Source organism: Eleutherodactylus coqui, chromosome 13, assembly GCF_035609145.1.
Source record: "Eleutherodactylus coqui strain aEleCoq1 chromosome 13, aEleCoq1.hap1, whole genome shotgun sequence".
NCBI lineage: Eukaryota > Metazoa > Chordata > Amphibia > Anura > Eleutherodactylidae > Eleutherodactylus > Eleutherodactylus coqui.
In genome coordinates, this window is record NC_089849.1 from 79,654,775 (window position 1) to 79,670,174 (window position 15,400).

General features: G+C 43.8%; 1 protein-coding gene across 2 annotated transcripts in view; it reads right to left on the reverse strand.

The window, feature by feature from the left end:
• Positions 1-308: 308 nt before the first annotated feature.
• MBTD1 (mbt domain containing 1) overlaps positions 309-15,400 on the reverse strand; it is a 57,330-nt gene continuing 42,238 nt past the window's right edge. For both annotated transcript variants that reach the window (XM_066586799.1, XM_066586798.1), the window contains exon 16: positions 309-582. In XM_066586799.1, coding sequence (XP_066442896.1) covers positions 464-582 — 119 coding nt within the window. In that variant the 3' untranslated portion in view covers positions 309-463. The remainder of the gene's footprint in view (positions 583-15,400) is intronic.

Sequence of the window (15,400 nt, forward strand, 5' to 3'; positions counted from 1 at the left end):
ATAGATGGGCAAGTTTTTACATAATTAAAATGTTAAGACATTTAAACAAACAAACAAAAAAAGAGTAACTAAAATAAATTTCCTGGTCACGGAAAAGAAAGCTACCCAGTGTGTACCAAGTGTAATTTTTTTTTTATTTTTTCTGCAAAATATCACCCTTCCTAAACAAATATATCTAGCCCTGCTAAGTGTACCAAAAAACTAAGAATTTTGTTGCAGTGCCCACAAAGCACAATATTTGTAAAATTTTAAAATATTAAATTTCTTTTCAAAAACTTCAAATACAACACAAAATTGTTAATGTTATTTAATAAATTGTAAAATCTTTTTTTTCTTCACCAAAATATTTTCTTTGTCACTTCACAGAGTGTCCCTGCACGAGTCAATTTTTTTGTTTTATTTTCAAATAGTTTTTTGTGTATATGAAAACATTCTTAAATTATTAAGAATCATTCAATTTGCATCAAGGTTCCTGTTTAATGTAATAGCTGCCAGATCCATTACTTTCCTGATCTGAAGCTCCTTGTAGGAATGAATAGTCTTCTCCATCAAGAAACTCTTCCTTTAGCTGCAGTGTTGATACTGAAAAAAAAGGATAACAGTCACAGCTGTTCTTTATTTTAAAAAAGTGTATATACAATATTGATAAGAGAGGACATACTAGACAAACTGTATACATATGTAACAAAATACAGGTCAGAAACCATATAACACCATGTTGCCTGATTGGTATTCTCAGAAGCCCTCAAGGTCTACTTCAGATTTCCATCAAGTGAATGTCCACCTTTAACACCATTGATTAAAGCAACCTTCCGATGCTGGACAAACAAAAATGGCCAAACCACTTCTTCCTACCCGAGGAACACTATGCACTAGTATTCTAAGACACTACATGTTTCTCTAACTGGCTAGTGCTTCTCACGTTAAAGACTGGTGATGAATGCTAATGCACAAAGTACAACAGGTAATTAGAGAAGCAATGCGGCCATCTTTGTTTGTCCAGGACTAGAGGGTCACTTTAATTCTGTACTTTCATAGTGCGATGAAATGATACCAGTGGATCGTCAATCTGCCCCCTTACTAGTCTGGGGAAAGTTGAGTGGATCTAGGTAGATGGCTAAGTGTATTGCCTGCCAAGCAAAGCTCATCAATATTTATTCTACTGTCCTTCGAACCTAAACCAGAAGGGTGTTTAGGCCCATTTAGACCCAACGATTCTCACTCAAAAAAAAAACAAAAAACACGGACATCGTGCAGTTTTCGTTCACGAGTCGTTCATTGTTGAATTCTAGTTTTCTTGAATTGAGAGATGAACTCTTATCAGTGGTGCAGCACTGATAAGATTCTTACAGCCTGTATCCTGCTATTAGTTCACAGCGGGACACCAGTTTTTATTGTGGAGAACAATACAGCTGTTTGCTTATGCAAAACAGCTGTATTGTTTGTTGAGCGCGAGCGGTGGTGTCCCGCTCTGCCTGCATAGCGCTTTAGTAGTTACAACAGTTTGAGTGACTTTTGAGCAATCATTTGTAAGTGTAAATGGGGTCCTTGACGTCCCTTGCTCCTTTTCGGACCAGCAAGTGAACCCTTTTGTTGTGGTTCTAATGAAGGGATGTCAATTGTTTATATCTCTCCAATTCTGTGTCCAACACTCAAACCTAAACCTTTGTGGCAGGGAGAATGATTCGGTTATTAATCAAAAGAAGAATTAATAGCAGGAATTATCAGTCATGCAAAGGTCCCAGATCAACAGCTGTTAAATTTTTGGAACCGCGAGTGTACCAAGGACGCAGTGCATTCTTTCCTGCTGCTGTGTGACCCCAGGAACCCACAGAATTGCATATCCGTGAAGCTAATCATCTGTCGTATATCATGTCTGGCATCCATGAGTAGGTAAATTCATGATATGAAACATGGTGGCTGTAGCTTCCCTATTGGAGGAACTCCAAGTGAAATATGGCCGAAATGTTGAAATGGTTTTCCCTCCAGAAGATATGCGCATATACTTAGCCAGCCCATTGATGATGTAAACAGGCAGGACAGCGGAATTATGACTCACAGAGGCTTTTAAAAAAAGGGGGCTCCCCACCCCAAATTGTCAGACCCAGGAGTGACATTTAAATGCCAGTTTGTTCCCCGTTCCTCGCTCCAGAACAATTTGAAACAACTTCGTAGACTGGTATTTTCTATTATTTTATACCTTTTTGCTTCATACTGTTTTGTGTGTATTTGTATGCTCCTGACCCTTTAGTAAATATGTCACTTTGTCCATTTTTTTATCCAAGCACTGCCAGCCCTTTTTAGAATAAAGCTTAACATTTTATTAGGCATCCTTGAATGCTTTAAAGGGGTTCCATCATTAGAAAACAAAAATTCTATACTTACCTATTCGTCCCCCGTCAGTTTTCTTACCGCATTTTTTCCCTGCTGAGCTTTTCCTTTCTCCTGGAGCCGCCCCCCCCCCCCCCCAGTCACCTCACCTCCATCCGGCCACCACTTCTTCTTCCGGTGATGACGCGTCCATTCTCTGCAGTCTCCTTCCTGCAGGGTAATGCACGCTATGTCACTAGTGATGTAGCATTCATAGCCTAGCAGGGAGTGCTGAGCTCTTGCCAAGACACTGCCTCTCTGCAATAATATATGAACTCTCACAACGACACAGCGCGCATGCAGTCTCGGCAATAGATCAGCATTCCTTCCTAGACCGTGAACGTTACGTCACTAGTGAGATAACCTACACTGACCTACTGGAAGAAGAATGCAGAGAATGGAGCTCCAAAACAAGAAGAAAAGGATCCGTCCAGCTTTCGTTGAGGTGACCTGGGGGACCGGAGAAGATCAGCGGGGAGAAGATGCAGTAAGAAGGCTGCCGGGTGGGGAAAAGATAATTTTTTTTTAACATGACAAACCCCCTTTAAGCAATCCATAAACCCAAAGTGTGTTAATAGTGTGTCGGCTGGTGGAAACAGAGGTGTCTGACCTACCTTTCAGAAACAAATTTTCCAGACTGTATTATAAGATTACATCCAGATATTGTGGGTTTTAAGGGGGAAGACACTGAGGAGAGAATCGCATTATGTGCGGACGATGTCCTGCTGTTTCTGGGAGACGCTGGACAACTACTGGTGACAGCGATAGCTGCAATTACCGAGTATGAAATGTATTTTGGGCTTATGATAAACTAGAATAAATCTATTATAATGCCATATAGTGGATAGATTAGAATTGACAATTAACATAGAAGGGGTCATACTTGTCAGTGCACCTGTCTTCAAAGATTCGAGGTGTATATAATGAAGTTGGTCTCAAACTATACAAAATTAAATATAGACCCAATGATACTCCGATTTAAACAGAAGCTCAATATTTGGTGCAAGCTCCCTCTTTCGTTGATAGGCAGGGTGAATCTCATTAAAATGATTTGGATGCCGCGGTTATTGTACTTGTTGCATAACTCGCCCCACTGGATGGTCAAATGTTTTTTCCACAAAATAGACAGTCTTTTTAGAGACCTCATAAGGGGGAAAAAATGTGCTCGTGTAAAGTTAAAGACGGTGAGTAGAGCTAAAGAGGAGGGTGGATTAGCTATTCCCAACCCCTAGGCAAATTTTTGGGCCTATATGGTGAACCATGTGGCTATCTGAGCTGTTACAACTTCAGGATTTCAGGAGCTGGGAGAGAAGAGGTGTCCGATACGTCTCACAGATGTTATGAGGAGAGATGACATTGTTCACCCAACCGCAGACGGAGTACGATATACCACACACACAATTTTATAGATATCTGCAATTAAGGCATGCATATCAGACAGAGAGGGAAATTACAGAAATCAATGTTCATAAATTTATGCTGGCTGATGTAATTGGTAGAGCGACTGTCACTGCGGGAAAGATATCGCTACTATATACCCAGATACGGAACTCTTTAGGCTTTAAGAATCCAGTCGGAATCAAAGACAGGTGGGAGGGAGACAATGAACCTATAAAGGACGATCACTGGGACGAAGTGCTGCAGATGCTACCAAACTATCCCTGAGTGATAAATACATAGACTGTCCCAGTTATATTTAATGCATAGAGTGAATCACACCTCCACTTTCTTGCACTCCATAGGAATAAGAGATGATCCCCTGTGCACAAATTTCACCCCGGTGGTTTAATTCACATGATGTGAAGATGCCCAAAACCATTAGATACTGGACCGATGTATATTCTCGGATTTAGAATGTCTGTTGATTTTTTAAACCAAAAATGCTCAATAAAATTTTTTTTAAATAAAGAAAATTCTCTAGACTGGCACAAAGTTAAAACTATAAGCTATTGGATATCTGTAGCAACCACTATGGGGAGTGTAGAAACTTATTGCATACTGCCAAGAGCATATACTGATGATGGCCCCCTTCCAGCATCCAAGCACATTTGGATGCAAATCTGCATATTGGAGAAGATATCTGTAATGTGATATTGGTAATGGCAGCAGCCCCTTTACTGTATTGTGTCTTTAAGGACCTCGATTATTCATGGCTTATTGCTATATACACAGCTCTTCACTAAACCACACAATAAGAAATCTACTGGTGTCAGGTCTGGTGATCTTGGCGGCCACAGTTTTTTTTTTTTTTGCTTTTATAATTTAATAGGTCACCAATAGAGATGAGCGAGCATACTCGGCCCCGCCCCTTTTTCGCCCGAGTACCGCGATTTTCGAGTACTTCTGTACTCGGGCGAAAAGATTCGGGGGGCGCCGTGGGTGAGTGGGGGGTTGCAGCAGGGAGTGGGGGGGGGGGGAGAGGGAGAGAGAGAGGGCTCCCCCCTGTTCCCCGCTGCTACCCCCCGCACCGCCACGCCTCCCCCCGCCCCCCCCCCCGAATCTTTTCACCCGAGTACTGAAGTACTCGAAAATCGCGGTGCTCGATCGAGTAATTACTCGAAACGACTACGTTCGCTCATCTCTAGTCACCAAAATAATTTTCAATTTCCATCATGCTTGCATTAACTGCGTGGCATGTTGCGCTATCTTGTTGAAAGTAATTCACTGAGGCAGAGGGAACTTAAAGTAAATCAAGCCGTATCACAGAGAAAGTACCCTAGAATCATAAATTCTTTATTAATATTTATTTATTTTTATTTCTGGGCCATGAATTAACAAGACAAATAAACAGACACACACTACAGCTAATAATGCGAATGTATCCCAATAAGGCCGGCTGCAGACGGTCGTGACGGGGTCTGCAAGTGGAATTCGGCAGTGGAGCCCATCACGGCACCCCCCCCCCCTCCCAGAGACCCCATACTTACCTGAGGAGCCTCCACCCACCGCCCCGCATGACGCTTCGGCGCGCATGCCCAATAGAGCGCGTGACGCGCCGGCCGCGTCACATGACACACTTACAGCGTCACGAGACGCCGGCCGCGTCATATGATGCGGCTGGCGGTAGGCGGGGAAGCGGTTTCACGCTATTTTTAATCAACCTGTAAGAAGCTCCTATTACTGAAATTCCAGCAGAGATTCACTATTAATCGCTAATCCTAGGATATTCACCATCTGCAGTGCCATAATATGGCCGCCACTCCACCATCAGGGCTGGCGGACACTCTATCTTTTCTTTTGCTCTATTAGCGAGCTGAGTGGGGGAATTGTCCTTAGACTCTTAGTGAGCTGAGTGGGGGATTGTTCCTGGACTTATTGCAGTTTAGCTGCATGCTAGAAGCTACCTTAGCACTCTTCTATGTAGCTTAGGGATCTAGGGTATGGACAGCTAGGAATCCATGATGAAGGCAGATTTTGATTGATAGTTTGAGACACTAGAAACAACAGCAATCCTAGGTCTAAGCTGAAGCGGTATTATCCAGCCAAAGTCGAGTAATTTATTAGTACTCAGTGGCACTGCAGATGGCGAATATCCTAGGATTAGCGATTAATAGTGAATCTCTGCTGGAGTTTCAGTAATAGGAGCTTCTTACAGGTCGATTATTGGCATATTCTGTATCGATATTCAATTACTACTGGTAGATATGTTACCCCCTTGCTGAGATATATATATATTTGTTTCATAGATTGGTGTAACTGGACCTTTGGGCAGCTTCATATGTGTGGAAGTATTACTGTCCAAAGACTTCTAATCAGCTCTATATGTCATAATCTGTCATGCATCAGATTATCACCTATTTTTCTGTTCGAAATCATGTTGATGTAGATACTTGCAGGCCAGCTTAGAAAGGTCCCATTCACCAAGCGGGAAATTCTTCAGAAAGATATCATTGCAGGGTACACCTGTAGACAGTAACTAATTGGCAGGGAGAATCTCATCTTTTATTTAGTTTGGGGGTAGATCTGCCCAAAAAAGAACTGACAGGAGATACCTCACAGAGATCATGTTTCTATCTGGGGTCTCTGAGGTTTATGATTTAGATATCCACTAATGCAGAACTAAATATTGGGTATCAGTTATGTAAAAAGGTTTCCCCAGAGAAAAACAATATCCCTAGAAACCTGGAGTGCGACTTATTGGGATACATTCACATTTCGCATTATTAGGCGTTGTTTGTGTGTATTTGTTTGTTTGTCTTGTTAAAAGTAACATTGCTACTTGTTTTCATCAATTTGGGAATCCAGGATTTTGTCGGTACATTTCCTTCAGTACCTAAATGTGAAATATCCTTTGACATTGCTTAAATGAACCCGTTCACTAGAATTCACCAACAATAAACACAAAGTACATGGTTGCGGCACATAGAGTCAAATGTCTGTTTGGCAGTCACTTCTCGACATAACAGGTACAGTCCACTTCGTTGAGAGGTGTGATGGATTGATTTACATAGGGGAGAGTTATGAAAACTGAAGCCAAAGCTGTATTTGTTGCCTATAACAACCAATCACAGGGAAGTGGTGCATTATGTCTCCACTGGAACTAGGGGTGGAGACAGGTTGTCCGGCCAGAGTGACAGGGAATACCCACGTAACGCCCCCCAGGTTAGGGATGTCCTCACTAATGCCCCCCGCCTTAGGGTTAGTGATGTGCTCACCACCCACCTTAGGCTTAGGAATGTGCTCACCACCCCCTCCAGCGCTGCCCTGTCAGGCTCTGGCGAGGACTCACAGCTACTGTTCGGCTGGAGCGCACTGCAAGTGGCGGGGAGAGACAGTGGGCCCGGCTTAAGCTGTGCCGGCGGAGGGCATGAGAGATGCCTGCGCTGATGGGAGGACATCGGCGAGAGTGAAACCGGGGGACGGACAGCACCAGAACAGGGAAGTGAGAAGCCAGAGTGACGGAGACTAGTGACAGGTGCTGGGAGGGCCAAACAGAGATTACAGCACTGATGGGAGGTCGCTGGGGAGACTCACAGCGGGGTACAGCAAAGTGACAGGAGTCGCCAGGGAAGATGATGTTACAGTGGCAGCGATGGGAGGGCGGGGAAGGGGGGAGAATTACAGGGCCGGGCTAGTAGCACATAGAGCAGCCTAGCGGGGAGCCTGCATGGCAGAACAATGGGTAGAGGTCTCACCTTGTGTCTGGGGAGGAATGTGAAGTAGCTAATTGCCAGCTATGGGGGCGTTCCCTATAACTCTACCAGAACAAACTTATTACTCCACCCACAGTTCTGGTGGAGACAAGATCCACCAGTACCAAATTACAGTTCAGGTTAATTTCTGCACAGTGCACTTAGAAACTATGGGCAACAATTTTCACTGGGACCCATACAGAAAACGTTATGGAGGAATATTTGGGTTTCCTAGTGAAATGATTACCCTGTGCATTCAGCTCAATAATGCAACAGTAGCCTGTAAGCCTCAAGGCTCATTCTAGTGGCAGCTGCAGGTAGCTACGTGTTTAGCATGTAACTATAGGAATATTCATTTTCACATTTTGAGCATAGTTTATATGACTGCTGTAGCCAAGCATAAGCCTCAGCAGTCATATCATGAACCACATGTGACCGCTAAACCCCGTGATTGGCTGCCACAGTCATACCATGTTTCCTTGAAAATAAGACCTGGTCTTATATTAATTTTTGCTCCAAGAGGCACTAGGTCTTATTTTACTTACCTGGTCGGCGTGGTCCGGGTCCCTCCTGCTGGTCTCCAGGATTCCGTAGCTCCGCCGCACGTCTTCAATCAATCACAATCAACGCGTAGGTTGAGTGAGCGCCGCAATGATTGGCTGACAGCAGCGCTTGCTGAACCAATCAGAGCCATCGCTTCCTGGAGGCAGGATTTATGAATCCTGTGACCAGCAAGTGTTCTGTTGGCAGCCGAGGAGTACATGACGTGCGGCAGAGCTACGGAACCTCAGAGACCAGCGGTAGGAAACCAGACTGCGACTGCTAGGTAATGTATTTTTTTTCTTTCATGAATTCTAGCTAGGGCTTATTTTCAGGGTATGGCTTATATTTTAAGCCTCCTCGAATCAGGGTAGGGGTTATTTTACAGGTATGTCTTATTTTCGGGGAAACATTAAGAGCAACGAATATGCCCATTGCTGATGCTTCGGCAACTGGAGAGCTTGTGCTAGTCAAGGGGGATGTTTAAAATGGGAGTACTTTTTTTTTTTCTTCTTTGCTTTATATACTCTGCTTTAAAATGTTTAACCCAGAAAATCGCTTTAAAAACGATAGTAAGAAGGAGCAACCAGTGAAGAGCAAGACCACAAAAATAACCTCTGCATTCTAAATTTTTGTTTAGTTTTAAGATCCAGATTTTGAAGCCAAAACCAGGAGTGGATTTGAAAAAAGAGAAGTTTTACTCGTCCTTTATTCACTTTCTGTGTTATCATGCTCACTTGGTTTTTGGCTTAAAAAAAATCTGAACAATGCAGAAAGACCCTACTGATAGTCAAAGCTGGGCTCGGTTCATTATTCAACTGCTCATTCAATATCAGGAGCGTCCTCGCCCCTTGTCACTCTACAGGCCAGAGCTGCCTCTGCCCAGGTGGAGCTAGCATGCTCATGTAATATATTGGGGCAGATTTGCTAAACCTGTCTAAAAGACATTGACATTGCAAACTAAGCCCTCATTCACACGCGCATGATTGTAGCGCATTGTAGCCACGTGAAAAGATCGCTTCTATAGAAATGCATTGTTCACATGAAGGATTTTTATACTCGTACCTTCAAAAGATAGGACAGGCGTGGCTACAATGCATGCATCTAAGGTCCGTGCTTCAAGAAAAGATAGGAATTGACTAGAGATGAGCGAGCATACTCGCTAAGGACAAATACTCAAGCAAGTATTGTCCTTAGCAAGTACCTGCCCGCTCATGAGAAAAGATTCGGGTGCCGGCGGGAGGCAGGAAGGGGAGGGGGGGTATGGGGAGATCTCTCTCCCCTGGGGGCTCCCTCCTGCAACACACCGCTCGCCCCCGCCAGCACCCGAATCTTTTCTCATGAGCGGGCAGGTACTCGATAAGGACAATACTCGCTCGAGTATTTGTCCTTAGCGAGTATGCTCGCTCATCTCTAGATTTGACCTATCTTTGCTGCGTGCTGCGCAGGAGTTGCCCCCTTGACTCCTATGGGCGCAGGAATCTTTAAAAACTCTTGCGCAGGAAAAGATTACAAGTCATTAGGAGGATTTCCACCAACCAACGGAATTCCCATCTGCTTACAGCGGGACATTTAAAAACATGCTGCCCAGAAGCTCATTTTAAATTTCCCGCTGTAAACTCCTGTTAGTCCCCGCGGAGATGAGGGGAAGCCCCAAGGGTTCCCTTAATCCATGCAGGGACTAAACAGCAGTCTACAGCAGGACATTTTAAATGTGCTTTTGGGCAGTGCGCTTAAAATGTTCTGCTGTAAGCAGCTGGGAATTCCTCAAGGCCCACTGCTGGGCAATCCCCCAGTAGCAGGGAGCAGTAGGGAATTCCCTCCACCTCCAATCTTAAGATTCTCGTTCGTCGTTCACTTTCAGCCGGAATAAAACTCAATTCCGGCTCATGCACTTGTCAGGCAGTTCAAACACCTATTGGGCAGTGTTTCAGATAGGAATGTGAAACACTGAACGATAAGTGAATGAGTCTCAAGTATTAACAGGCGGCCCGAGCGCAAATAAGCTAGTAATATCACCAGCTCAGTCACTCAGGGAAATGAGAATTGTGAAATTCTCGGTCTAAAAGGGCCATAAGACTAGACAGTCATAACCCCTTAGTGATCGAGCCAAATATTGTGAATCCGACATGTGTCACTTTAACATATAAATCACTCCATAAAGGTTTTGCATATCCAAGTAATTCTGACATTATCCACACATATTGTATTTCATTTAGGTGGTGAAAATAGAGCGATAGAATTTGTGTATATTTATTAAAAGCGCCAAAATTGGGAAAGTTTTGAAAAATTTTTAACATTTTTTTCACATTTTCATTTGCAATATGTCAAATATATACAAGCATACTGTACAAATTTTTGATAAGAAATCTATTTCCATCTGTTTACTTTATTCTGGAAGCACATTTGAAAAACTACACCCCTTATTAATTGAGGGGTGCCATGAGTATTTTGACACCACAGTTTCTTTTCAGCAGTTAATGCAATTTAGAGGAGAAAAAATTAAAGTGACATATTAGCAAAAATATGACATTCTAAGACAGTTTTTTTTTCTATAGTGCACATGAAAAAAGGTATCCATTTTGATGTGCAAATCCTCCGTTTGTCCTGTGTTCAGAAACATACCCACTGTGGCCCCTAATCTTATGTCTGTACGCACAACGGGGCCCAAACCGAAAGGAGCAGCCGGTGGCTTTCAGAACAAACATTTTGCTTGAAGGAGATTTAGGTCCCATTGCCCACTTGTAGAGCCCTTGAGCAGCCAAAACGACAGAGACCCCCCACAAATGACCCTATTTTGAAAACTAGACCCCTTAATGAATTCATCTGTATTGCGTATTTTGACCACACAGTTTTTGAATGAATCCAAGCAAAGATTTTCATTTTTTTGGCATTTATATGTCATTGGAACCAATTTGATGGCTGTGATTGGTTCTTCCACCGCTGCTCAGCCAATCAACAGCCATCATGTTGTAGAGGCGTAATTTATGATTTGGCTGAGCCGTGGCCATTCACAGCCTCCGCACTGGCTCATCCAGCACTGCAATGACTGGCTGAGTAGTGGTCGAACAACCAATCACAGCCATCGCTTCCTGGAGGTGGGATTTATGAATCCCGTAACCAGGAAGTGATGTTGAATGAGCGGTTGAGGACTGCGGGAACCATGCCAAACCTCTAGAGAGCAGCAGGAGGGACCTGGAATAAGACTGCTAGGTAATCTATTATTTTTTAATGTAATGCAGTTCGGGCTTATTTTTGGGGTAGGGCTTATATTTCAATCCTCCCTGAAAATTAGGCTAGGGCTTATTTTCAGGGAAAAGGGGTACGGGAATTCTCTAAATACTATACGTTACTCATAGTTCTCCACAGAAGGAGAGCAGTCCCAAATTTACTTTTATACTGTCCACATCCATTATTCATTCACGCTGCATTTTAGTGTCCCTATTACGGCCATAATTCTCAGCTCAAAACACAGGGGACTCAACAGCAGACAGAATATAAGGGTGTGTTCACACACCACAGAATGGTTAGGCCTCATGTCCACGGGGAAAATCATGCCTGTACGGATTCTCCATGGAGAATCCGTAGCGGGTCCCTCCTGCCCCGCAGACATGAGCGCTTAAAATAAGAATAACTCACCCGCAGCGGACCGGGCAGATCTTCTCTTCTTCACGGCCGGATCTTCTTTCTTCGGCCGGTGGATGTGCTCGGCACGCTAGCTGCGTGCCGCGCGCATGCGCCGCGCACATCCACCCAGCCGAAGAAAGAAGATACGGCCGTGAAGAAGAGAAGACCTGCCCGGTCCACTGCGGGCAAGTTATTCTTATTTTAGGTCTCCGCACGGCTTCCAAAGGCTTCAATAGAAGCCTGCGGGAGCCGTCCCCGCGGGAGACCCGCACGAAAATCGAGCATGTCACGTTTTTTTTCATGCTCCATTTTTTTTAAATTCCCTTTTATTGACCATCTGCGGGTATTTATCTACCCGCGGGTGGTCAATGCATCCCTATGGGATGCGGATCCGCATACGGGTGATCCGCTGCGTATTTTAAATCCTTTGCCCGTGGACATGAGGCCTTATACTTTATATTGCAGAATTTGCATGAAATTCTGCAACAATGTAGGTGAATGGGGTTTTAACAAGCCCCATCCATTCATACCAGAAAAAAAGTCAAGTTGATGATTTTCAAATCCTCTCTCTTCATTGCAGATTTCATTCACTTCAATGCAATAAGTTTTAACAAACTCCATTTATTCACAGCAAAAAATCTGCATCAGTTCAGGTAAGGCAATGCAGCAATTCATAGGGCTGCATATTCTTCCATCTATATTTCAATGAAGGCATAAAAACCATTGTTAGCGCGTTCACTTATTGTTTGGTTTAACCAGCGCTCATTCAGTCAGTCATAGTCACCTATACGACAAATGTGAAAGACTGAATCATTCTGAACGAGCCAACGATGTATCTGCCTGCCTAAACAAAGTGCATGAGCGGACTCGGACATTGTTTGCTGGACCGGGGACGCAACATAGTCAATGACCACTGCCATCAGATTTGCAGATATAGTCAGTTAGGTATAAGCCAAAGGCTTGAGACCTTGGAACATATATTTAATGCCTTTTTGTGATATCCAAGACTTGGCCTAAAGAAGAGATATTGCCTTGTTCAAAAACTCAACTTTATTGCCATATAATAGAACACTGAAAAATAAAACCAAGAGAGGCTCTTTCTGTGTCGCAGCCCTGAGTGAGGAGGTAGATGCAGGACAAGAGGGAATTGGGGTAGTGTACAAGACTCACCTTCATTGCCTGAGCTTATGGAAGGCACAACTATCACTATAGTGAACAGGTATCTGCAGAGCTTCAGCTGTCAGTAGACTTCCCCAGTCACGGGTCAGTAAGAGAAACACTGCAGGTGGAGGAAGATAGCCTGGAGCCAGCGCTCGACCTAGCTGCCGGGCTGAAACCAATGTCCACAGGCGGATTTGATTTGTGGGATCCACGCAGAAGATACCTAATTCATGCCGCCCATAGGGAATCACGGGCGTCCGCGACTGAATTAAAGCATGCAGATTTGTTCTGCGGACCTTTGGATGTGAAAAACCAATCGCAGCATGCTCCTTTTCAGTGCGGTTCCTGCACGAACAGCTTCCATTGAAGTCAATGGAAGCCGTTCCATCCGCGGGCTGTCTGCAATTGAATTGCGGACGGGCCACAGATTCCACAGGAATAAAAAGGAGATAAAAAAAATTAAAACAATCTGTACAGCGAATGTTTGCCGTCCGGCGCTTCCGCACGCATCCGCAATACAGAAAAATGAAGACCTGGACAAGTATGTGCAGTTGCCGACCGTGGGGAGGGTCGGATTCCGCTGCAGGATCCCACATGCGGAATCCAACCCACCCTTGGATATGAGGCCTAAGACTTCTGTTCACTAGGATGTAAAATATTAGAAAAAAAAAACCCAACAATGGCTCATTCACATGGGCATAGGCGCATTTGGCCGCGTAAATACGCTGCATATTTGTGTGAGCGAAAATCACTTATGCCCGCATATTTCGCCTGCTCTTGCGGGGTTTTGTGTGCGCATATACGCTGCATATTTGCACACAAAAAAAAATAAAAAAATACTACGTAGGTTTCCTGCATATTTGTGGCAGCCCAGTGTCTCCAAAAGCCTATTGCAATGCGCAATACCAAAATAGGTCATGTCACATATTATTTCACAAGATCGAACGTTGCGTAAAAAAACCATATGCTTGTGTTTAACCCTTTGAAAATCAATGGTCCCTTTTACTGCGTGTTAAGTGCACAAAACGTGCGTGTCTAATATGCAGCGCAAATGCGTGCATGTGAATGAGCCCTTAGAAGAGAAATACTAGCAGGAAACTATGCATTCCATGTCCCAAGTACCAGGTTAGTCATAATAGGAACGAACATTCTAAATTAACCTTTGGAATGTTTGAGTCAGACATGACATTTTACATCATTCCAGATACCCAGGTCTTAGGGCTTATTCACACAGGCCTATTTGCTCTGTGTATTCGAATAAAATCCATTGATTTCAATAGGTTCGCTCGCATGAGCTCATTTGTGCGTGTGCGTTTTGTTTGCGCAAAATAATACGCAGCATGTTCTATTTCCGTTTGTGTTGCACATGAAAATAGCCCATATTACTTAATCGTCCATTGAAATCAATGGGAGCATGCTTTTATGCTTTTTGGGCATGCAAATACACATGGCATGCGCACAAAAAACACAGTAAAATACACGTGCGCACAAATGCCCATGCAAATATGCTTAGGTCTGTGTGAAGCCGGCTTTCCTTCAAGTCTCAACCCTGCAGCACGCCGGCTCCAGGCTCCTTTCCTCCACCTGCATTATTTATTCCCATACTCTGACAGACTTTATCCTAAGACTGCCACTCCTTTTCATATTCTTACGGCATGTGAATGAGATTTTTGAAATCTCGCTCATACGCTGTGGAGAAAATCTGCCCAAAATCCATGCGGAAATTGAAACGTGGTGCAGAATTTAAATCCGCAACATGTCAATGAGTTGCAGCGAATTCCACCTCTTTACATGAAGTCCGCACCAAATGTTGGGGATTTTGCACTGAAGATCTGCTCTGTACACTCCCCAGCGAATTCTGCCCCTTGTGGACATAGCCTATAGGCAACCAGAAGATGTGATCGACTTACATTCTGCTTACAATCATTCTAGAATGTGCTAAAAGAAGAAAACACAGCGCTGTAATCACTTTTATTAGTTCCATCTGCATTGGTGGCAAGATCGTGGCTCGTGCTTTTGGTCCCAACCTTAACTCAATAGGAGGTTGGTCTATTATGCATCAGTATTCATAAACTAAAACAGGAGAAAACAATCAGAAAAATGTAGAATGGAAGATTTGTATATTTTGTAGTTCCAATTTTGGCTTACTAAGGCTGGTTTCACATCTACGTTGGAACCTCCAGCAGGAGCTTCCGCCGCAGATCTGGCTCAAAATGCCAGAAGCAAAGTCAAGAAATGCAGTGAATTTTCTTCCTTCCAAAAGCCGGGCAGCTGAGTGGAAACTGAACAGACCCCATAATAGTCAATGGGGTCCGTTCTGCGCTGTTGGGTTCCGTCCAGAGACGGAGCCATTCGGCGTGGGGATTCCCCTTTCCTGCACTCCGATCGGAGCAGTGAAGTGGGAAGCTCAATGCAGATGCGAATCCCCCTAATACAAAACTATGCCTGCATGAAAACTGCCCATAGGGCAATTAGATGACAACGATATGTGGTCCCAGTCACAATATGAACTAAGTTTGTAAGCATTAAATAAAATTAAACTTCAATATTTGTTTTAAAAAAAGTCAAAT